We start from the raw sequence: 24,789 nt of genomic DNA on the forward strand, positions 1-24,789 counted from the left end.
TATGGTCAAAGCAAGTGCATAGCTTTGACCTACCCTGAAATGTCAAAGCTATGCACTAGTCAGGTATTACTTTCAGGGTACTCTGACCTACCCTGAAAGTAGGTCAGCGTAAGTCGCGGGATGTTGCAATCTCTGACTGCCTTGGTTCTAGTTTCTTTTTCACATGAATGCTTCGCTTCAGAGTCGATGTGACGAAAGATTACATCCTTCCTATACACCCCTGTAGATGTTCTATGTGACTGATAATCCTGTTAATGCTCTCAATTCCTTGCATTATGTTTCAGTGTTTCATGAACAAATCAAGACATTTCTAAGCACACATTTATGAGTTGTCCCATTGTGCGTTTATCCCTGTTCTCTCTTGCTCTCTCTCTCTGTCTCTCTGTCTCTCTCGCCATCAGGTGTACTTAAACATTTATAGAGTCTTAAATTATACTCTGTGAAAATCAAATGCTGCTGATTCACCCTTTACAGGTGTAACACACCCTCCAGTCTGCGTTGTGCCTTGCAGAGGAGCCGAGGACATGAAACCGTCCACATCATAACTGTTGCTGGTGTAGTGCTGTGAAGCTGGAGCTGATATTACTGCTGCTTTCATCACTGGAGCCACAGTTGAGCCAATGCTGCCTCCTCCAGAACAGAGTGCTGCAATAAGCACTTCTCATTGGGTCACAGTGATCAGCACGGGCATTTAAGTGCTTATAGACACACACACACACACACACACACACACACACACACACACACACACACACACACACACACACACACACACACACACACACACACACACACACACACACGCACGCACACACACACACACACATACATGCACAACCCCCCTTTTTTGCTATTAACCACATTTGTCAATTTATTTTCCTTCCTCCTTTTGTACCATTTCTCAAATCACACTAGAGACCAGTTCTGATATGTGTTTAATATCAAAATAAAGAGTGCTTAGATAAAACATGTTTTGGTACACTGTGTGAAGTATTTAAAGAACTAGACTGTTCTAGGGGTATAAACGGCTTTGCATATATTACACGAAGCAGACCGCAGTTATCTAATGAGAGGAAAGAGGTAGAGGCAGGATGAGAGAAGGAAGTGAAAAGAAATGATGGAGAACAGAGGCTTCAAGAGGTGAAAAGAAAACAAAAGTATACACAGAGGAGGCGGATGAGAGGAGATAGGTAGACCAAGTGACTGCCAGTGTGTGTATGTGTGGCCGCACACAGTTCACAACACTAACAGCAGCAGCTGATAATGAGCTTACATAGCAGCTCTTCTCTTTACAAGGAAACTGCAGCGGAAAGCTGAACTCACTACATACCTGCTGACTCGTTTTATATCTGACAAATCCACACACAATCCACACACGAACCGAGCTTACACACAAATCAAAAGTTACAACAACATGTTGTGTGTGTTTGTGAGTGTATAGCCGAGGCAATTATTTAATCTGTTCATCTGAAAATGCTGCTAATCTCTTTGGTGTTTCACAATCAATCAACTTTCGTTCTTCAAATAGGTTACAAACCTACACTAATTGCAGTTTTTAAAGAGATTACTTGATGCTTTCCCCCGCCTCCGATTGGATTCAGCTGTTTTCTGAAATTTTTTATCTATTCAGGTGAAATATAATTAATATACAGTACCCTGTTGGAACATTTAAAGTGTGTGAACTAAACTAACCACCAGATGAATGGAGATTAAAAAGGGGTTAAATAATAAAAGTTTCTAATGATGATAGAAAGTCTATTCAGTCTGTTTAATTATTGTTGTTGTGAATGAGTCGTGTGTGTTACAGTTTGCTTTCAGGCTATTTCAACATCACGTCTATTTTCCTTTCAACCACATCCATGTGAATAGTGAGATGAATTAAATTTTTCAAGGCTGCCAAAATACTACAACATGCAAACTGAATGAGGGAAACAACATCAAAATGATCATACCTGGAAATGAAACCCAAATGGATTAAAAGAAAATGAAGAGCGAATGTCTTTCAAAAACTACCAACTACAAAAAAATGACACAATAGATTTGTCAGGCAATGTCTGAATAAAATCAATTAAGAACTTCTCTCTCACACACACACACACACACACACACACACACACACACACACACACACACACACACACAAACACATCGACTGTACTCATGCTGAGGGCAGACGGTGGTTCCACGCTGTGGTCAGTGCATCCATAGTTATTTCTGTGAGCGACACAGTTTCTCACAACACGAGGGTCATGCTTTATTCATGTGTGGTTTTCAGAGCTTCTGACGATAAACACGACTTGTAAGTTGCGGCTTGGTGCAGGAATCGAGCTCACTGTATCTTCTTACAGGGATATAAAGCTCTAAACACGAGATCATTGCTCCAAGAAAGAATAAAGAGGGTGGGGGGGGGGGGGGACTGTGCGCACATGCTACATATTTTCTATTTCAGAATTGTAAAGCTGGGTGTCTGGATTGATGTCTGCACAACAAGCCATTAACTATTTAGTGTCTCGATCAGTGTTGCAGGAACAACGGCCCAATAGGAAACTTTTTCTTTCAGTTGTGATTATACCAAGGAATCCATCTATCCCAAACAGATTCTTCATTTAATGACCACAGATTGTTTCATTTTCTAAGTATTGTGGGGGTTTCATTACAAAAGCTTGTTTACATAATTTTCTCTGAGCTTTATTTGATAAGAAAATGAAGAAAACAACCTCATTGTTGAGCAGCAATTATTGTACGTTTCATTTTCTTATCTTAGGGACATTTTTTAATTTTCTTTTTCCAAGAACGTTCTGGACCACCGTTCCCACCTGGCATGAACACAGATGACCATGATACTGTAAATGTCCAGTAATCTTTAGAAGTGATCAGAAACATTATTTGAATAGCTCTGAGATGACATGTTCACCGATTATACATTAAAAGATCAAGCTGGGACAATTTATTGTAAACATGCAATAAAATAGATTTCAGGCGTCTTGGGAATTGTATAAACAATAAAAATCACATTATCAGCTTTTATTCTTATCAAAAAAACTTGATATGGAAAAACATTTACATGTCCAGGAGACACTAAGCAACACTTCCCCACATCTGCAGTCGTGTTTCTAGCCAACTTGTTCACGTAAGTCCAACATTTTTGTCTACATTGCTCTGGTTTGATCTCGTGAGGAGAATATCTGACTCTTCGGCTGATAAATACTCTGTTTTATTCACCAGCTGCTTGCTAGGTTTTTCTGACGTTCGGTACTCAGCAGGTGGCATACAGGGGATTTATCAGTCTTCTCTCACTGCCTGCTGCAGCTAAACACAAAGTGATGAGAGTGGGCAAAGAGACCAAACAGTCCGGTTGCAGTTTGAAAGAAACAATGTGCAAGTCTGTGGCGCTAAGGGAACAACAGTCAGGCCGTAATGCAAGAAGTCGTGTGATGCATATAAAAAAGTAAGTATGCATGATTTCATTTGCATCTAGGTGTGTGTTTGGAGATGCCGACCAACTAAAGTACTCCCGTCCTACCCTGCCATGAAAATCATAGTCTGTTATCACAGTATTCGATTTGTCCATTCTGGTCTACCATGGAAACACAGCAGACTCTGTGGAAGACGATCTGTCTCCACAGAGGATGTGGAAGGTTTATTCTCAGGTAACAAAAACACAATGAATTTTATTTTCAGAAAACTTTGAGTAAATAAAAACCTAAAAAGTACCAGTTTCTGCCCCTGAATCCCTTTAAATCATTCAGACTGGACTTTAAATATATAGATACTAATAACAGCCACGCTAATGCAGACGTTACAGGAATGAGTGAAGTGCAAACAGGCTACTTACTTCATTGGAGACGTCCACTACGAGATTGTCCTCACTCTTGTCTCCATCACTATCCTGAGAAGAAAAGATAACAGTGCTTGAATTAACCGTTTACTTCTCTCTATCACCCACACAAGTGTGCTCTATACAATCCTATATACAGTGTGTAGCAAAGACAAACAGATCAATACATCACTACTAGCACCTGCTCTCAGCTCCTTATAATACAGAGACATAGTATGGTACATTTATGTTCTTCTAGCGACCTTTCTTTCTCTGTCTCCATTCTTCTGGGGTGAGAATGATAGCTTTTAGTCCCTATGGTGATGGTGCATTAATTTAATCATGACCCGATATCCCTACTGACATCAGTATCTAGTTATGCACAGCCAAAACAGGGCTAGGTCTGCATCCCATTCTATACCAAAGATATGGTAACTGAGGGGGGAGAGAGAGAAGCAGAGGGAGAGAGAGCGGGAGAGAAAATGGGAAATAAAGGTTAAAGATTAGAAGAGAAAGGGGATTAAAAATGAAAAGAAACCAGAGAAAAAATAAAGTGAGAGGCAAACAGAAAAGAAATGAAAAGAGAGTGAAATAGAGACAGAAAGAGATATAGAAGAGCAAAAGGCAGAGAAAGAGAAATGGGAGGTGTAATACTGCCTGACAGACAGACAGAGGAAAATCACTCAGAAAATGGAAAGTAACTGCGATGATATTGCTGTGAACTAATGGGGATGTCCGGACTGCTGTGGATCCAGACCGATCTGACTGGAGGCCGTCTCTCGCAGACGGACCCTCAGTGTCCATCAATCACCCGCACTGCAAACACACACAATTCATTACCGCTATCTCCTCTGGCCGTCTCTCTTCAGGCATTACACCACCTATAGCTCCTCTCCTCCATCACACCCACCCAAAATAAACATGACCCTAACTGGCCTGGGGCCCGGGACCCCTGTGGGGCGTAGCTTATGTCAGAAGCAACGTCACACTTACACAAACAACACAAACGCCTCCCAAAACGACACCGGTACACTTAGTGAAGTCTTTGGTGCGTTATGGGAAAAACATGCAACAGCACGCTGTTGAATTGTTAACTTATGTGTCATCTTTGTATCTTAGGTGTGTTACTTTTTCAGGCCAAGGACATAGAGGAGAAGCACGTACATAAGAGTGTGGTGCGAGCGCCTCCTTGTCATCACAGCGCCTCCTCTTGGCCTCAGCTCCTCCCTGCGAGGAGGAGTAGCCTCCCGACGGACCCTGGCGCTCCTCAGTGGGTTGACTGTCGGTTGACGATGCTGACTTACTCTGGAAAAAGACAAGGACGTCATCGAAAGCATGAACTAAAACCGCCGGAGTGAAGACAGGTGATGAGAGATTGGGTGAAGTCACTAGGAGACACAGGGAAAAATAAAAACAGACAACATCTGATTACAAACCCAGAACTCACTAAACACAACCACATCTGCTGATGTACAGTTCATCATGTGCAGAAACACGAACACGCATTCATAAGCTCAGGTAAATACAAGGAAAGGCACACAAATAAAACAAACATTAACAGAAAGGTCCACAAAACACAGGTGATAACACACTCATGCACACAACCAGAACAGCAGACATAAGCACAAGTTAAGACATAGGACAGGACAGCCTATGCAGCTAATTAGCCCCACCCCCCCACCCCACACACACACACACTGATCCTCATGTAAAATATGACTCTCATTATTGAGCAATAAAGCTGTGCAGGCATATTTACATACAGCCTGGCTGCTCAGCAAGCACCAAAGTCGATCAAAGCTTTGCATTGTTTTTGCATGGGGGCGGGGGGCCAGAGGTAGAATGAGGGCCACTAGTCATTCTCTGGGTCCCTCTGTGGCGGCAAAACAACAGTGAGGGTTCAACCCCACGAGGCTTCAGGAAGGAGCAAACCGCACAGCAGACCTCAGCGCAGCTCCTCGCTGCCCCTCCGTTCCCTTCCATTTAAAATCCCAACACGTCTAACTGGGACCACTGATACACATCTCCCCCTCCCCTCCCCTTCCTTCCAAAATTTTGTAATGCTTGGCTAGTTCAACACAAACCTCAACTCATAAGAGAAATATTTTCCTTGTGCTTATCAGCATTGTGTTGAACAATCAAATTATACTGAGGGTTTTTTTTTATAGTGAAGTTAAATAAGCAGTGCACTTAAATCATTTTCATTTTGCAATGACATGCTGAACAAAGGCTTGCCAGTATTTTTAAACAACATTTCACTTTCTTTTGTTCTTCTTTAGCCCGTCTCTCTTTTTCCCTTTTCAATTTCACTCTCCACCTCCCTCTGCACCCCCCCACACCCCCTTCCATCCCCCCTGTGTTATCAATAGATACGCTGATGAAGCCCAGCTGTCCACTGCAGCCAGTACAGTAAAGGAGTGTTCACATGGCTTTCATAAAGCAGCCAGAGGGAATCGGATAAATCATAGACGCCCACTGAATTTCAATCAGGTCATTTGCACTGCATTAATTCTCCAGCTGATTAGCGGGGACTTCTATCTACAGCGACATATATATATAAATAAAATGTGCTGGTACAAAATGATCAGAAAGATCAGCAAACATTCAGTGTTCCTTAGATGTTCTATATATTTACTGAAATTTATAAGAGTATTGTTTGTTCATTTGCTTATTTTTGAAACCTAATTTATGGAATCTGAGTCACCATCCTGTCACATCTCACCTTCGCACATGATGCTTTTTTTTTTTTTAGAAATCGCTGACATCAATTCCTACATGAAGGATGCAGTTGAATCTATAAAGTGATACACAACATTTTTATTCTGAAACCATTTAAGAGTACGGGATACATGTTGAAATGAAATGATTCAGAATTTATTTCTTCTTGTGTTCATTTGTCCCCTGGAACAATGTTTTCATCAGTTCTAAAAAAACAACTGCTGAGAGAGGAGGACTTTCTTCACTCGATTTGCCCTGTACTTTATTTCTCATATCATGCTGTCACAGACCTCTTACATCCTCATTCTAAATGCCTTTCTGTCATCTGGGGTTGAGCTATCAGCTGTTGTCATGGATGGTCACATCTATCCAATCACTCACTGGCAAACCTCCGCTGTTAGCTTATATTCTTGATTCTGTCTTTTTAAGTATGACTCTTCCTTATATTGTGTAATGCCACCCCCACCACCGCTCCGTCACCACCCAGTTTTCACAGATTCACCAGTTTCATTACATAATTAGCTTTAGCTGTCCCAGCAGGGCCATCCGTCGCCGCCACCACCGGTATCTGTGCTCCATGGAGAGATTTATCTTTGTGCTGTTGGGGGTGACCTCTTTCAATCGCAAAACCTCCCTGAAGAGCATAACAGCATCAGATTCTATCAGATATATCGAATTATCACCTATAATCTGCTGTAATAAACAATTTACTTTACTTAATTAGCTTGATGATATTGATTGACATAGTTCCCCCCTCTGCGGTCATCATATCTCATTAAAAGTTCTCAGTCATGCAATTCTATAGCAGTTACTAGCTGTCAAAAAAAAACAGGACAGTTTGTTGGTAAGATTCTTTTCTAATGGGTTTTTCAACAGGTTAGAACTGTTGAGAACTATTCAGGGGTTCTACAGCATCAACCATTAAGAGGTCTCGTGTGAAAACAATATTTATGGTGGACTCAAAGTAATGTCTTCAAATGAGAGTTGTTTGTTTCTACAGACAATAACTGGCGTGTTTCAGATGGCGTCTGCCTGGACTTTAATCCCTCCACTTGTTCTGTAAATCTTGCAGATTACTAGAACATTTGTGATGCTAATAAACAAGCAGTCGCTTGTTCAACCAACTCAGTCAATTTGTCTTTTCCTCCATATACCAGAGAAATGCCGCGAGCTGAGACGTTAGTGTTGTGAAGAAAACCTTGAGAAGCTCAAGGTTGATAGTGCCGAGCAGGTATTGTGTTCGTGTCGAGTTGTGCTTCTCCTGGCTGAGCTCCAGCAGTAAGCAGCCGCTTCTAGAGACCACTTTGCAGAGCGTCTCCATTTCCCTCAGCTATCACTGTCACACACATACAAACACATACTGAACACACTAGACAATTACTCACCCTACTGGGTGCTCCCTCTGGGATGGGGCAGTGAAAGGCAAAGACAGAGCACAGAGGAGAAGACGGAAAGAGGGGGAGAGAGAGGGAGACAAGAGGGTACAGGAAAAAAGAGATATATTTTGACGTCAGTGCCAATAATAATAACAGTCCCCCAGGCAGCCACGGCTAAGCTAAACCATGACAGCTTCTCTAATAAAGATGAAGACCCCCGATTGGGCCTGCAGTCTCCTCTTTATCCGTTTCTTTCTGTGATCTCTAACCAGACAAAGCTCACTGTCTTCTCACTCATTATGCTGCACATATGTAGAAAGGAAAACACACACTGAAGACATGCACAAGCTCTCACACGGAGGTTTAACACGCCAATATGAATAAATTGATCTCTCTATCTTTGTTGCTTTCTACTCTAAGTCACTCCTCTCTTTCTGTATAGCACTCGGTTTATTCATGAGAATGTCTCTCTTGGCTTGGTGCCTGAAACAGAGCGCAAAGATAAGATATTCTATCGGGGTGAATGAGAGTTCGTTGGGAAAAAAGGTTTCTCCTGCATTTACTCAAGCACAATGAACGCGTCTGTTCGTACTATGACAGAAATCTAAACAAGGAAGTTCAAATTCAGTCCAAAAGGTGACGTGCAATCCAAATTAAACAAAAGCCTGCCATGAATGATGAATAGATGTTGATGATAAAAAGATTTATTTCTGTTTCCTCAGCCAATTTTTCCTCTCTGCTGCTTTGTAGCTATTCTAGTTTAATTACAGCTACAACATTTAAAATGCACACATGTACATAATGAAACGTAGTCACTTTATGAAGCAAGAAATATTCCGTGTGTGTGTGATATCTAACATATTCATCTGGATGATTGTCTACATCTGTGACTCATTTGTATTCAACTGGATAGGCATCTTCTCAAAATGGTCAATAATCTGATTGAATTTAAATACGGAAACCTTTGGTGTTCCCTGACCTGAAACAAAACAAGAACAACTTCTGTACATGTGATAATGTTTATTAAATACCACTAAGTATCCTACTGTTAACATTCATCCAGCTAATTTTGAAAGGCATACCTTTTAATTTGAATGATACATTCAGTGTCATTACATGAACATCTTGTTGCATTTGATGATTTTGGGTCTTGAAGATCAACTTGCCAGACTTTAGAGATGAAATGAGGGAATGAAAGTCTGTAGCTCTTTACCTCTGAGATGTTCGGGATCAAGGTGGTTGCGTTCATCTTTGGACGCGAGGTGGGTGGAGACTCCCAGGGCTCCAGTCAGGGCGAGAAGCCCTGAGCCTCCTGCACCCAAGGACAAGCCTGACGGGTGTGGAGTGAGAGGGATGCCAGGGGCATGGTGAGACAGGTGCTGGAGCTGCTGCTGCTGTGGCCATGGGGAAGAGAGGGAGTGGGGGGGGACAGACAAAGGAGTGTGGTGGTTAGAAAACAGGAAAAAGTAGCAATTAATAGAAGATTAGCAGAAGAAAAAAGGAAAAAAGGAAGAGGAACACGTAAGAGAAAAGGGGATTTAATTGTGGAGATGTGAGAGACAGGAGGAAGAGAGGAAGTTAAATGAAATTAAATCCATGTGGAGGGAGGGAACGTAGGATGAAGGCAGATAGGATGTTAAAGAGATTAGTGGATTAAGAGGTGAGAAAGATGGAGACCAAGGACGAGAAGGGGAACGGAAAGAAGGAGAGACGGTAATAAAATGATCAGTATAAACAAGGAGATGAAAGTATGTGGGGATAAAAAACAACGAGTGATGGAAAGACGGGAAGGAGAGAGCAAAAGATGAGGAGTCAAGCAGTCAATGGGATGTATTGCAAACGGAAGAAAAGGAGACTATAATTATAGCAGTTGAAAGAAAAGGTAGAATTTATATAAATATGGGAGTCAATTATGGAGAGGAAAAACCTAAACCATGGTGGAGGCAGTGAAATGTAGAATTAGATGAGCAACAGAGTGAAGGGAAAGAGTACAAAAAGAGGGTAAATGTGCAGCGGAGAGAGCAAAAGATAAGACACAAAAATAAGCAATAGGAAAGAACTGAGGACAGGATCATAGGAAGAGGAAGAGAATGATAAAAGATTACAAAAGGAGAGACGAATCTGGTGAAATCCAGAAGGAAAATGAAAAGAAAGACAAAACAGAAAGTGGAAAAAAAGAGGATGACGTGGGATAGTGGAGAGCAGAAGAGCAGCTACAGATAAAGAAAGGCTATTATCCTGAAGGGAGCATTATGATGTGCTTTTGTGTGTTGTTTTGTCAAGCTGCTGTGTTTGACGCACATACAGTCACACAAACACACACCTTGGAGATGGCAGTGTTTGTAGTGCTGGGAGGAACAAAAGGCGTTAAGTAGACGGTAATGTGATCAGTGTTCACACAAGCTCTGGGAAGTCCCTCAGGAACATCTGTGTGTGTGTGTGCGTGTGTGTGTGTGTGTGTGTGTGTGTGTGTGTGTGTGTGTGTGTGTGTACGCGTGTGCGTGCGTTTGCGTGTGCATGTGCATGTGGGTAGATAGATAGATAGATAGATAGATAGATAGATAGATAGATAGATAGATAGATAGATAGATAGATAGATAGATAGATAGATAGATAGATAGATAGATAGATAGATAGATAGATAGATAGATAGATAGATAGATAGATAGATAGATAGATAGATAGATAGATAGATAGATAGATAGATAGATAGATAGATAGATATCTGGGAGCTTCATAAGTCTCTGCTCACCAATAATTAAACTCAGAGCAGGAATTCATTAAATCTTAGTATCCAAACTTGGACGTTACAAAAACGGTCCATTACGACTGAATTAAAAAATTATGTGCAGCAACCTCTAATTTATCATCCAATTAATATAACTTGAAATTCTCATTAACATTTGATTTGGATGGTCTAGACACACAAAACAAGAATATCAAATATTATCCTTCTAACGCAAACTTTCATTAAAAAATAATAAATGCTGAAAAAAATGTTTGAATTAATTCATGGCATCGTATTTCATCAGTAAATGCACACATTTAAATCCTATTTATATCGACCTTTGACAATGACTTTTTCCTGTTCTACATATCCTCAGAGCAGTGATGACACTCTTTAATCAGCTGATTCTAATCAGTGCCAGTCAGATAGAGCTGGAACAACTTCAGCTAATGTGCGTGTTGGTGTGTGTTGTGTTGTCATGACGAGTGGGGGTGACTCACCCCGATAATGGCATTGAGTTCGGCCATGGTGACCTGTTTGGCCCTCTCCACTGCTTGGACCACCTGTTGCTGATGCTACACACACACACACACAAAAGTACACACACACACACATTCAAAGACACACAGAGAAGGCATGAAAAGCAGGCAGATTGCAGCAGGTCAGTGGACGTATCAGTTACAGTAAATAATGTAAAGTAACACAACGTTGCCTGTAAGGAACAGTTACACAACAGTAACTCTGTGCTGGTAAAGGGCATACAAATATAAATTGGGCAAACGTTCATTCATACACAATGATAAAACTGACAAAACAATGTTAAAACCAGTCAGACACACACAAACACACACACACACACACACACACACACACAGGAGCATACACACATGCTCAAAGCCATACTAAGCAAAATCTCCGTTCTGTTTACACAAAATCCAAATGTAATCAGTCACGCAAATGCAAATATGGATGTGTGCCCCAGCGCTCACACGCAAAACACACACAATGTCAATATTGATCAACACAACAGAGCTTTGACCATTCTGTCTCCAGAAAGCTCATTCATCAGTGCGCGCACGCACGCACGCACACACACACACACACACACACACACACACACACACACACACACACACACACACACACACACACACACACACACACACACTGCAGGTTTGTGCACTACCTTTTGACCTTGTGTGTGACATTTGATGTGAAACAACGTGAACACAGACAGCTCATGTTTATGCTACCGTCCATCAGCTGACTTGGTAGACGTGACTCTGATTCTGATGCAGTGCTAAACTATGATTAGTGTGTTCTGACTGAATTATAGAAATACTTTTTATAATTATGTGACGGTCATTTTTCCTAATCTAATTCTCTGACTGATAATTTCACGGAGCACACAAATGAGCACTAACTAAGGAGGATACATTTATGGTTGGTATATTGATAGATTTGTTGATTTTTTTTGTATTACACTTGTTGTCATTAATATGCCAAGTGTTCAGACATGTTCATTAATACATGCTATTTGTTGTAATTAAGACTTCCACATGCTTAATTTAATTAGAAGTAGAGAATGTTTAATACGCACACCATGAACAGGAATAAAATCACCTACAACTCCACGAACTACAGCCTGACAGCAGAGGAGGAGGAGCACACATCGAGTAAAAGTTGTAATACTACATTTTAGAAATACTGTGAGTCAAATAAAACACATTCAGACACACCAACAGTAAAAACACAAAGAACTCCTTACATATTACTAGTTTTCATATTATTATTAACATAATGAGATCATAGTTATTAATGCAGAAGACGTCTGAACTACATTTCCTTTCTCCAGTTTAAAGACGGTTAGACAATTAGTTGATGGAGCGCTATCTATAGGTTTGTGAACGACTAAAAAGGCTGAAATGTGGCTCTACTGGATTTTTTTTGTTTTTTAACATAATAAATCTTTCGAGGTCTAGAAGGATGAAGACATCCTGATTAAATTCTGCCAGATCGTGACTTGACTTCATGTCCTGAAGCATGTCCTGACTTATTGTCTATTTTATTTCAAATGGGGCCATAATTTACAAAATGGGCTATCCCACATTAAAGAAACCCTGAATCTAACACTTGAAACGACAAACTCATTAGAGAACAGTTTACTGAGGTCATAAATCAAGCGAGAAGAAGAACGGTCATTTTATAAATTAGATTTATTTTTAAAACCAGTGGAACTTCCAGATTGTGGTCATTTGGAAGAGAGCAGGCTTCCTCACTTCTGGGCTCAGTTTTTCTCTTCCCTTAACGCTGTTTATCGCCAACTTCTATGATGGATACGACTCCAATCTGTAATTCAGTCTAAGTTTTCTGACATGTTTGGGGTTTGGATGAAAATAAAGAATCAGAGCTGTGCTGCTGGAAATCACGTGTGTGGATGTTTTGTGGTTGTGTTGAAGTGTTTTGTGGAGTTGATACTCACCTCTTGAGAGAGGAAAGGGATGATCTGGGCGCAGATGGCACTGAGACGCTTGACAATCTCCGCCTGTAACGGAAAGAGAGGAAAATAGAAGGAGAGAGAAAAGATATATGATATGGTTTCAAACTGAAATGTAGTAAGTACAGAGTAACAGGGATATGGTATGCCTTTACAGAACATTAAGCTTCTGCTGCACTAAAACACATCTGTAATGAGCAACTCCATGAAACTGAGAGCAGAAAGATGGAGGAGGGAGGAAACAATCAGAGAAGATGGAAGGATGGTGGCAGCACTCCAGTCATCATCTGGTCCTTTAGCACCATCTCTCTCTCATTTAGCTCATCCCACTCATACACTTCAGACGTCTCTCTCTCTCACTTCAACACACAAACACACACACACAGGCAGCAAAGCAGTAACCATCGGCACATTACAGCTGCTTGTACACACAAACACACAAGAACATACTCTGTGTGACACACACACACACACACACACACACACTGAACCTCTGTGGTGTGTCTAATTCTATCTGTCTGAGTGCCCTCAGCCTCATTTTGTTCTCTTCTTCACTCAGCCGTTGTCTCTCTTTCAACAACAGCTCTCACACTGAGCCATTATTACCCTATTCATCCCCCCATCTCTCCTGCGCTCACTGTTTCGTCATCTCTAACATTTAGAGCTTTTCTATTTTTCTATTTTATGACATTTCCTCTTCTAATTTATCATCCCTCATTTCTCCTAGCTGCTGTTTTTCTTTTCTTTACATCAGATGCCGTTTTGTTGTTGTTACTGTTGTTCCTTTGGTGTCACATATTACTGCAGCCGTACTGCATGTGTATGTTTTCTATTGCACGTTTTGGCCCTAAAAGATGCTGGAGGAAATAATGGACTGACAATAATAGAGCAATGGAGGGCAGCGTAATGACTACCATGGTGTCACACACACACACGCACGCACGCACACACACACACACACACCACACACACACACGGTAAGCCAGCTTCTCAGTCATAGTTGGTATCATCATCATCATAACTGGATAAATTGGCTATCATCATACACACCCGTATTAAATTATGTGTGTGTGCGTGTGTGTGTGTGTGTGTGTGTGTGTGTGTGTGTGTGTGTGTGTGTGTGTGTGTGTGTGTGTGCGTGTGCTCCACAGTTCCTCAATGTATTTTGAATGATATGCATGTAAAGTTTCTGCATCCTAACCACTGAAATGAGAGAAATTAACAGAAATAAGAGGAAAAATGAGCTTTTATATTGATAGCAACATTTTTAATTTTAACAACGCTGCAGTCAATATACTGATTTAATTTCTTTTTACAACTGGACACAAAATAAGTCAGACCACAGAGCCATTCTTACCATTTTTAAGGTCCTGAACGTCTGAAAAAGGTCAATGCTTTGAACAACCACAGTGTATAGAGTTTTTTCTATAATTCTTAAAAATAATTCAAGCCTATTTTGCTATGTTTTTCTGATTTTCACTTCAGTAAAAGAATTTCAACATAGTTTGTTTCTATGACAACTTACGCTGTGAAATTAACCTGGTCCAGGGCAGACCAGGCCTCAGTTGTCTGGTGTCGGGTTGTTTTACTTCATGGATCACATTCAGCCAAAAATGTTTTAGGGAAAATCAACAAATAAACAATAAGGTAAATAAATTAGACAATGACGAAACTACAGACGCTGCCATATGTCTATATGGTATCTGGTACTTTTCAGGCTTATATGTCATCAAGAACTAATAGAATTATAAAAGCAATTATAAAATCAATATCATAATAACAGCAAATAAATAAATACATAAATATTGCCCATGAATGTAGCATCAATGTGTTTCCATCCACCTAATTCCTCCTCTTAGTGCTTGTATGGGTGTCCAGACTGAATTCAGTGTTTATGGTATTTGTTGCTATTTCGAGCCCCAAAAACGTATTGATGGTTAGGAGGATAGATAGACAAAGGCAAAGTACCAAATGTAAATGTAGTTATCCTTAATTATCCTTAGACTTAACTGACTGAGCATCCTCAGTTTACTAAACTGCACTTAAGAATTTAGACATTATCAATAATATTGATTAAATTTTGATACAGCACGTGTAAAAGGTGTAATGATGAGTACACAATTAAGAATCATTGAAAAGAGGCATTTTATATGAAGATAAACAAAGTAATCGATGAGTCTAACTTCTTTCTCCATTGCTACATGTTTTAAAACAACTCCTCTGGATCAACAAATCAAGAAACACATTGATACTCGTGTTTCTGTAGTAACTTGTTACCTAAACCTGTGATTCACACCTGTATTTAACTGTCAGTCAGGAAAAAATCCTTCACAGCTCTTTCCTACATTAACTAGACCAGAATGCATTAAAGAGGCAAGAGATGCGCTTTATGCAAGAGACACACAGTAACTCTCAACGATTCTTCACAACTAAAACTACTTCTCTTTCATTTCGGGATGGTTATTGCTGATGTTCTCTCTCCATACATGTTAAGCCCACAGAGCAAATGCAACATGTTCCTCCCAGTTCTTTTAGGACTGACAACATGCATTTGTGTAGTAGATAACCACCTGAAGCAGAAATAGACAAGAAAGTTTTGTAGATGAGCTACTGGGTAAACTACAAAGGACAATATTAACATTGACTCAGAACAATCACAGCCCCCAGCCTGATGGTGTGAAAGTGTATCTGCACTGGGAGTTCCCTTCAAGTAAAGACTGGCTGTCTGACGGTTCTGATAAAGACTTAGACGTCTAGGGAGAGGGTCTTATTGTTCTGACATACCCCGTAGGTATTTCCTTTAAAATGCTTGGAATAACAAGGCGTAAGACTGGAAAGTCGCTGTGTGAGATGCAGACAGACACACGGACATGCACGGAGTCGTCTATCACACCCTCATAACAATCCAGACGCGCAGACGAACTTAAAAGGACGGATGAAATTACGGCAACGTGAGCTTGAAGCGAATCAAAGCAGAACCCACTTCCCTGTGAAAGATCAACATTGTGTTTGTTCTCCTAGAATGATGGCAAGCAGCAGTGACCACGGTAACACGGCCAACAAAGCTTGGTGAATTTGAATGCGATGAGCATGGGGTTGAGCTTGGCACAGGAGGAAGGAGATGGTGCCCAGTGTGCTCGGACTCTGCCAGCGGTGCCAGCCTCTGAGTCCTGCTGTGGTGGAGGGAGCCAGCTCGGGGGTCTGGGGATGAAGGAGGGCTATGTGAGTGATACCCCAATCCTCTACTCAACCTAATTACTGTAAAAAAAAATCTCTTTCAGCTGTATTATCACCTCTCTCGGGCAGGAATGGTGGCAGGTTTAAATCTTTGGAAGTGGCTGAATGAGCGTTCCAACCTCCAACCGGAGTCGACTCTAATGCGATGCGTGATGCTGACAAGGGAAAGGAAGGTTATGCTGCTTATGGCTGGTTTTCTGCCATATCTGTGACCCTGACATTAAGGTTAATTCTTCTGTTGTACTGAGTAAATAAATACTTTAAAAAATGCAAATGTGTGTGTGTGAAACGTATTTAAATGAAGTGTGTATGCATTATAGCACAGCACCCAAGAGCTGCGTGTAAAATGATTTCCTTATTCACTCACTCACCATTTCCTCCATAATAAACTTACAATTTGACCTTAGAAAAATGCAGAACATCAATTCATGAATCCATAGTGTCCAATTTAAATCACAAAGGAATACAAACTCTGATTTTTCCACTAGCAAGATGGATGCTTCACCTTTCAACTTTCCAGGTCACAATGTTTACGATGATCACAATGCTTTTTTTTTTTTTTTGTCAAAAGAACGATTAATCAAGGATTCACAACAATATGCAGTCCGGCTACTTCAAACCCGGCAGCGAGTAACACCAGAGAAGCCGGCCAGCATCACGCACCTGGACACCATTTACGACACAACAAAGGTAAGAATTAATGTCTCTTTGTGCGTTTGGATTTGATGTTCCGAGTGATAACACTTCTGAAAAGTGCCACTTTTCAAAAGGTGTGGTCTTGCGGTGTGAGTTTTTTTAAGTTGAGGTGTGCTGGAATTGTGTTTCATTTTGGTAGGAACAGTTTTAATGGACTCCTATGAGTAGATTTCTTTACAATCGGTGGTTATGCTACATGTGCATGTCGCTCAATTGTTAGTATACAGCTACCGGGCAGATGAGGCCTCTCACCAGCATCCATGCAAACATGTAAACACAAACATACTCGAACACACAAACACACACACACAGACTTCCCACACTTCTAACTGGACTGCTCTCCCCCTCTGTGAAAAGTTTAAAGTAAATATTTGTAACCAAAGACATACTAATCACCCACTGATTGGGGATTCAGAGCTTACGCTCTTTTAATCCTGACTCCTCTTTCTCACCATGCAGTAGGTTTTCTTCTTTCTCCATTCTGCTGGTTCATTTTTCCACTTAGAATTTCTCTCTTTTCTTCCCCCTCTCTCTCTCTCTCTCTCTCTCCCTCCTCCTGCTCTGTTTTCCTTTAGTGCACTTGGCTTTGCTCTTTTGCTCTCCTTTTGATTCTCTTTCATTTCTTTTTTTTCTTTTTGCTCTACCTCTCTGCCCTGCTTCTCTCACCAATTCTCCCTCCTTGCTCCCTCTCTTTCTTTTCCTTCTCAGGGTTGTTCTCTCTCTCTCTCTTGTTTTTTCCTCTGGGCTCTGTGCCAGCTCCTCTTCTCTGGCACTAAGCCAATCTCTCTCCTCCTTCTCCTGCCCTCCCTCCCCGCCTTCCTCTATCCCCGTTGCCTCTGATTGATGGCCCCTCTATTCTGGAAGGAGAGGAAGGGAAAAGGAGAGGAAGGGCAAAACACACAATTGTTGAAATACACACACACGCACACACACACACACACACACACACACACACACACACACACACACACACACGCCTACACTAACAAGCAAAAATACAAAAAGCCAAACACACATTTGCACATGCACTCTCAGCATCGTGCACAATACAAATACGCCAAAGCACATGCAGAAAAAAAACCTCCACCACAAACATTTGTGCATGCACACACAACAGCAACAAGGGCACACAAACCAGTGCAAACAGAGCAGGAGGGAGCACACATACAAAGAGTAATGTGCAGAGCCTCCCTGCATGAGACCAACAAGCAGACACACACGTCCTCAGATGGGCACACACTCAAACACACACACACACACACACACACACACACACATAGAGACATAGATTCAACCTTCAGTGCAGTAACAATACAAGAGAGGAAGGAGACATATGAACAACATTCAGAAGTAGAATTGAAGATACACACAAATGGCTCACGTCTTCACCACACACACACACACACACACACACACACACACACACACACACACACACACACACACACACACACACACACACACACACACACACACACACACACACACACACACACACACACACGCACACACACAGAATCCTTATAGAGCATGTAACAGATACAAAATCTGCAGGTGAGGCTGCAGTTTTTAAACTAACTACCTTCCATAATCACAATCGACTTTCTCTTTTGGTTGCCATTAACACATCAGTGTTTTTACCCTAAAATGGTTAACCTCGCTCATTCTTCTGCTTGCAATACTGTGTAATTTTTGGGGCCTGACACTCCAAACTTTTGGAAATGGTCTCCAGAGTGTAATTATTTGAGAACCGTTACCATGTAAACGGGCAAATTGCAGCTCTTCTGAAAACGATGACATCACAACCCTGCTTTGCACATGTCTATTAGATTTCCTTTTTTTTTTTTCTGTTAACAGACCATTATGAGCAAGAGTAACAAGAAAAATCAATGGTGGCCAGGTGGTTTTGTTTGTGCTGCAGACTCTGTTGACACTCCTCTGACGTATGATCATATTCTGTGCTTATCTTGACAGGGTACACCACAGGCCGCTGCCATGGCACGTACACCACAGTGTGTTCAGTCCCTTTAGCAGAGCTGTGTGTTCTTGCATGAATGTATTTGTTGAAAACACAAAGGTAAAACTTTGCCATTTTCAACAAAAACATTGTAAAGGTAGTCTACAAGCTACGAACACAGTTCATTCCGAGAGGTTGTTTTTAAGTTGAATTGTCCGTGAGTCTTTACTTACTAAATTACAATTTTATAATCACCATATGAGGTCATTTAAATGCCAGTACTCCTGTTCCGAGACTCACAGAACGCAGCACAGTTCTTTGAAACACACAAATGCTTTAAACAGTCTATAAGAGTGTGGGTAAAGGTAATACAGATAGAAGGTGGTTTAACATCAGTATGGGGAGGGTTCATAAATGTTTAAATCAACGTAAATAATAAGAAAAAAATAGTTTGTCGCTATATTGCGGAATTTTGTTTTTCACGGGTGGTCCTGGAAGACATTAACCGCTCATAACAAGGGCCGTTTTATTATTATCTGATTCTGAAGGATGTTTTATCTTAGATAATTACTACATTCTGTCCGCCACATCTGTCTATGACTCACACTTGATGCAAGATGCTTGCCTTGGTCACATGGCTACCTTCATAAAGGGGCCGCTCTGAATACATTACCACTAAATTACCACCAAACTCCCGAGTGTATTTCTTTACCAGTACCACTGTCATCACTCGTGTTTTTTGACAATACCACTAACAATAGTTTTTGCTGTATTCGGCCATTAAATAAACACTTAAGTGTCCAAAGTATGAAACCTGAAATGATGAGATGCTCACAGACACACATACAAGAACATGATAGTGGAGATGAGTGAACGCAGCAGTGCTACTCCACAGGGTTTGTGGCAGAAAAGGAAACTGCAGTAGTCGGATATGGTGGCGCATGATTATCCTATCTATGAATGTTCGTAAGTCAGATGTTCATATCTTGAGGACTACCTGTAGCAGTTATCATTGACAGAACATGCATGCTTTCAAAGTCAGATCAGCCACAATGCAATGCTATACAATGTGTAAAGCTGTCTGCAAAATGTGCATGCATGGAACACACACACACACACAAACACACACACACACACACACACACACACACACACGCACACACACAGACTAATGAATATTGTACTCATTACACATTTGGGACACTCTCGCTACTGGAACATCCCAAACTAGCACTCCCATGTACAATTCTTATGGCGTACTATACTGTATATCCCGGTGAATGCAAATAAAGTATGCATGACTGAAAAACTAACCGATCCAAAACATGCTTATTGAAAACTGATTCAAAAGGAAAGAGGACTCTAAGGAGTCTCAAGTAGCGAGCGATAGTCTATGAATTCAGCCGCGGTGACTTCCACTGGTAGAAACCGCCTTTCCTCCCTCATGCAAATTAGACCGAGGGTGGCGGTATGGCATTTTTATTAGTCTGAAACCTCGCACATAAACATGCACACATGAGCGTGCAGAATAGCAACTATGAACATAAAAGAATCCCTGTGAGGGAGCGATTCAGCTCCATGAGTGCAGGTGTGTGAGGACTGCTTGGTTGACCCTCAATCCATGCTGGCGAATGCAAGACACACTTAGTCAGTTACGTTTGCTGACAGTGAAACTAACTTGTGAGATTTTGGAGGCCGGGACGGACTGATGTCATGTTCTTTCTTGATTGGTCACATTAGTCTGATCACCAACAGTTAGTCAGGCTGTTGCCAGAGAGTGTGACCTGTGTACTCGTGTTGAGATGTTTCTCTAAATGCACACTTAGTAGAGGCAACGCCTTTGCGCTTGTGGTTTTGCCTGCATGTACACGTTTTTTATTTGAGCTTGGAGACTAATTCAGCGTCACAGTTCCATGCACCCTTGGTTATTTGCACTAGCAAGGAACGACAATTTAAAACAGAGGAAGTAAAACTAGTCGTCTAAACATTCAAAATCTGTTAACCTCATGGTGGCACTAGAAGACAGGTCAGCAGAGCACTGACTGACTCGACTGAAAACCTTTATAGAAAGATAATAAATTAATTTAATAGACGAAGTGAAATTACATGTTGCCTTTAAAAGAAATCATTAACTGAACATTTGATTCTCCTGCACTAAATTACAGTAATAATTACAGATTTCTCCAGCACCTTATATTTTGTAGTTTAGGTTCTAAGGAGTATGAATGCGCTTGCATCACAAATATGTATGCACATGGACACAGAGTGACAAGAACATTACACTTAAAGCACTAGCTCCAAAGGAATTTATTTAATCCATTTCTTTCTCATTTCTTGTTTCTCACTTTATTTTTTAATTCTTTCCTTATCTCAACATATTTTCTATCATTCCTAAAGGGTTATATCACATTCTGTCCTGCTCTACGCCTCATTATTCACAAATGAACTCGGCTACACATATATGCACAAGCATTCCCAGATAGCATGAAAGGGAAGGAGAGGGAGTGACATCAAAGCTGCATACATACAGAGCGCAGATGCTAAAATGTGACAAAAGGGATGGCCTGCACTCATGATCACAGAGTGGAAACACATACCAGAGGACACATATCATACACACCTCTCTGAAGCTTGTACTATTTGACCCACATGTGCAGACTGATCCTAATCCAGCCCTTCAGATAAAATCAGTTAAAAAAAACAAAACAAAACAAGAAAAACCAACCATGACTGTGGGATTACTGACTGACTGGGAAGAGGAAATGACAGCAGAGAAAAGATGAGGCAGAGGGGATGGAAAGAATGAGATTGAGAGAGGAAAAAGTGGAAAGAGAGCGAGAGAGTGACAGAAAGAGAGAGAAGCTCAATCCTATTATGAACCAAAGTAGTGAGCTGAAAATGAAGGCATCCCTCTTCTGCACACTTTCCTTTACTTTCTCCATCTTATGCACTAGCTCCCAGATGAAATGGGGATTTGGGTCAAAACTTTAGCCAAATATAAATAAATATAGGCAGTGCATGCTCACACACACACGTACACACGTACACACACACACACACACACACACGCACACATACATGCACAACAAATGCACTCAGGCTAATTAGGTGTGGGGGGGGGGTAGGCTCAGAGACACAAACTATTTTTACAACACAAACAGACAAACACTCTCATGTGATCTCCCTCTCGTGCTTGTTTGTAGTCGGACTCTTATTCATTTTCTCACATTATTTCTTCACTCAGTTTGCAGTCTTTTCCATCTCTCAAACCTATGCCCCCCCCCCCCCCCCAACTTCACAGATGTTGTTTTTTTTTAAATGAAGGGAGTGCTAAAAATGAAAATAATGTGTAGGTATACAACATGAACATTCATATAATAGAACTACAAAGAAAGGCTGGGATTCTCACTCACTCACACACACACACACACACACACATCCACACATGCACGCACGCATGCACGCACGCGCGCACACGCACACACACACACACACACACACACACACACACACACACACACACACACACACACACACCCTGAGCCTCGTTTCTGTTGTGGTGAAATGAAAGGAAAGGAAAGAGCAGGAAGGAAGGACAGCCAGCTGCTTCATCTGTCCTGAGGAGTCCACAGGGGAAACCGTCTGGCTGCTGAGCATCCTGACTAGCAAACACAGCTTCCTATAATATCCTGCTTGGTGTGGGAGCCAAGCAGTCACTCAATCTAGTCTTTTAATGCAGTATGTAAACCTAAACACTGATTCTTAAAATATGTACAGTATGTTGTATGTTTTACTGGAGAAAGAGTAAGATAGTGTGATAGATTTTTTTTTTTATGAGAGACTGGCTTTATTGGTATTCAACCAGGATCTGCATGTGGGTTGTTTGTTGTCCATTTACCGTCATTTAAAAATGTTAAAAATGTGTTGTTTTTTTCTGTAAACACAATTCTCAGAATATCCTGTCCTATGAACACTGAATCATCTGAATCTGCAAATACATACCGGTAATACCTCATTAATTAAGTTATAAATACATGTAAAAGAGTAACAAGTACACAATTTGCTTCCATAAAGGAAGTAAGCACAGGATTGAAAATAGCATCATAACATATAGTAGTAAAATTTAAAAAGTTGCTCTGAAGTACAGTATTTGAGTACTTTACTCAAATTTTATTATGTCTTAGTTCGTTTAAATCAATGGCAAATATATAATGAGTGATTGGATTCTGGAGTATTATGGTACATCCTGAAATACTGAAATTAAACTGTTATCCAGCTTTCTACAACACCCAGGTTCTTTCTAATCTCCTGTTGAGCACCCTGGCTGCCCTTAATTTAACTCCTGCTGAACTAAACTGTTGCTATGGCTCAGTGCTAAACCCGTAAAAAGCAAGACTGTAAAGTACTTTAACCATTCATTCCAGAGTGGATGGTGTGTCACCCCTTAGGAAATTGATTTCTAAATAAAGTTTACAATTATACACAAAATATAGTAAAGGTTGCATATGTAAAATGAGTTACTATTAAGTCATCCAAACCAGAGGATTTAACTGTGACTTGATGGTACACAGTGACAGTCTAATGTTAATCGTAAAACATTAGAGTGAGGATGTATTTTTCAAACCCCACAGTTACCTTTACAGGTAGTTACCTTTACAGGTAGTTACCTTTACAGGTGGAATTAAGATACTAAAATGATGTATTTATTTCTGCTGTACCTTGTGGTGTCAGTGTAAGGAACTGTTACCCACACTGCCAGTGAAATACTGCCTCCGTCGCCTCCCTTCTGGTTCTAAGGGTCTACTCATGGACACTATCCAAATAAAGAAATAACCCCCAAGCAAGACACATTCACATTTCTCTACAAGGAACAAGAACCAGATGTGTTCCTCTTTACAGCTACAAGGTGATCTCACTTAGCAAGGCCAGCGGGTAAACTGACATGCATCATACCTGTAGCTGTAAAAATGTTGTCTCTTTTGCCTAAAATCAATGTACAAAAAATATTCCAGCCTTGAACACAACAAGGCGTTACTCTTGATATAATAACGTTTGATTACATGCTTTGGATTGGGTCTGACTATCCTATCCTACTTTTAGCCCCACAAGATAATTTTTATAGACTTCAAGGTTTCAGAGGATGACTTTAGACCTCTAAAGGCATCCACTGAGCCTGATGTGCACCAAAAATGCATGCTGATCATAGATAAGAATGTTAAGCTACTGCTCAATACAGTTGTGGTTGTATCTCCGCACCACAGAGCCTTTCTCAGCAGCACTGTGCTTTGTTTAATGGCCCTTTGAAGTTAACTGCTGATGGAAGGAAAGGCATATTTCATCCACTTCCTGCCTTGTATGTTTTCATATTTTCCCAGGCTGCACTCCAGTCACAAGCTCTGGTGGGACACGAGCCCTACAAAGCGTCTATTCTTCTCCACCTCCCACCATCAGCACGCTGTCCTGCAGCAGAATCAGCTGTTAATACAAATCTGCTTCATTCACCACACGACAACACGTAGAGCATCACTACTGTAAGCTGCCCTTTGCCATCCGCTGGGAGTCCACAGTGTATGACTGGATTACAAGGCTGCAGAATGCTTGTGTTGTGAGTCTGCACATAGTGAGGGGATGCAGGTAATATCTATCTAGGCATTGGAAATGTGTATCGATGAATACAGAATAGGTGCAGACAGAAGTGTAAAGCCCTCACAGTCTTCCTCCTTCCCAAGGGTATGCAGCCGGAACATACATGATATTATAATA

The 24,789-nt window shown here is 41.0% G+C and overlaps 1 protein-coding gene across 4 annotated transcripts in view; it reads right to left on the reverse strand.

Moving 5' to 3' along the window:
- The window catches only part of tle2b (TLE family member 2, transcriptional corepressor b), a 66,427-nt gene that overhangs the window by 11,253 nt on the left and 30,385 nt on the right, over positions 1 to 24,789 (reverse strand). For 2 of the 4 annotated variants that reach the window (XM_068318487.1, XM_068318484.1), the window contains exons 5-10: positions 13,122 to 13,184; positions 11,140 to 11,214; positions 9,125 to 9,305; positions 7,921 to 7,937; positions 4,982 to 5,122; positions 3,836 to 3,889 (exon numbers count right to left, since the gene is read on the reverse strand). In XM_068318487.1, coding sequence (XP_068174588.1) covers positions 3,836 to 3,889; positions 4,982 to 5,122; positions 7,921 to 7,937; positions 9,125 to 9,305; positions 11,140 to 11,214; positions 13,122 to 13,184 — 531 coding nt within the window. Of the gene's footprint in view, positions 1 to 3,835; positions 3,890 to 4,981; positions 5,206 to 7,920; positions 7,938 to 8,993; positions 9,040 to 9,124; positions 9,306 to 11,139; positions 11,215 to 13,121; positions 13,185 to 24,789 lie in introns of those variants that run through there. The other 2 variants (XM_068318485.1, XM_068318488.1) reach the window with 2 other exon arrangements.

The sequence above is a fragment of the Antennarius striatus genome, chromosome 7 (assembly GCF_040054535.1).
Source record: "Antennarius striatus isolate MH-2024 chromosome 7, ASM4005453v1, whole genome shotgun sequence".
NCBI classification, from domain to species: Eukaryota; Metazoa; Chordata; class Actinopteri; order Lophiiformes; family Antennariidae; genus Antennarius; species Antennarius striatus.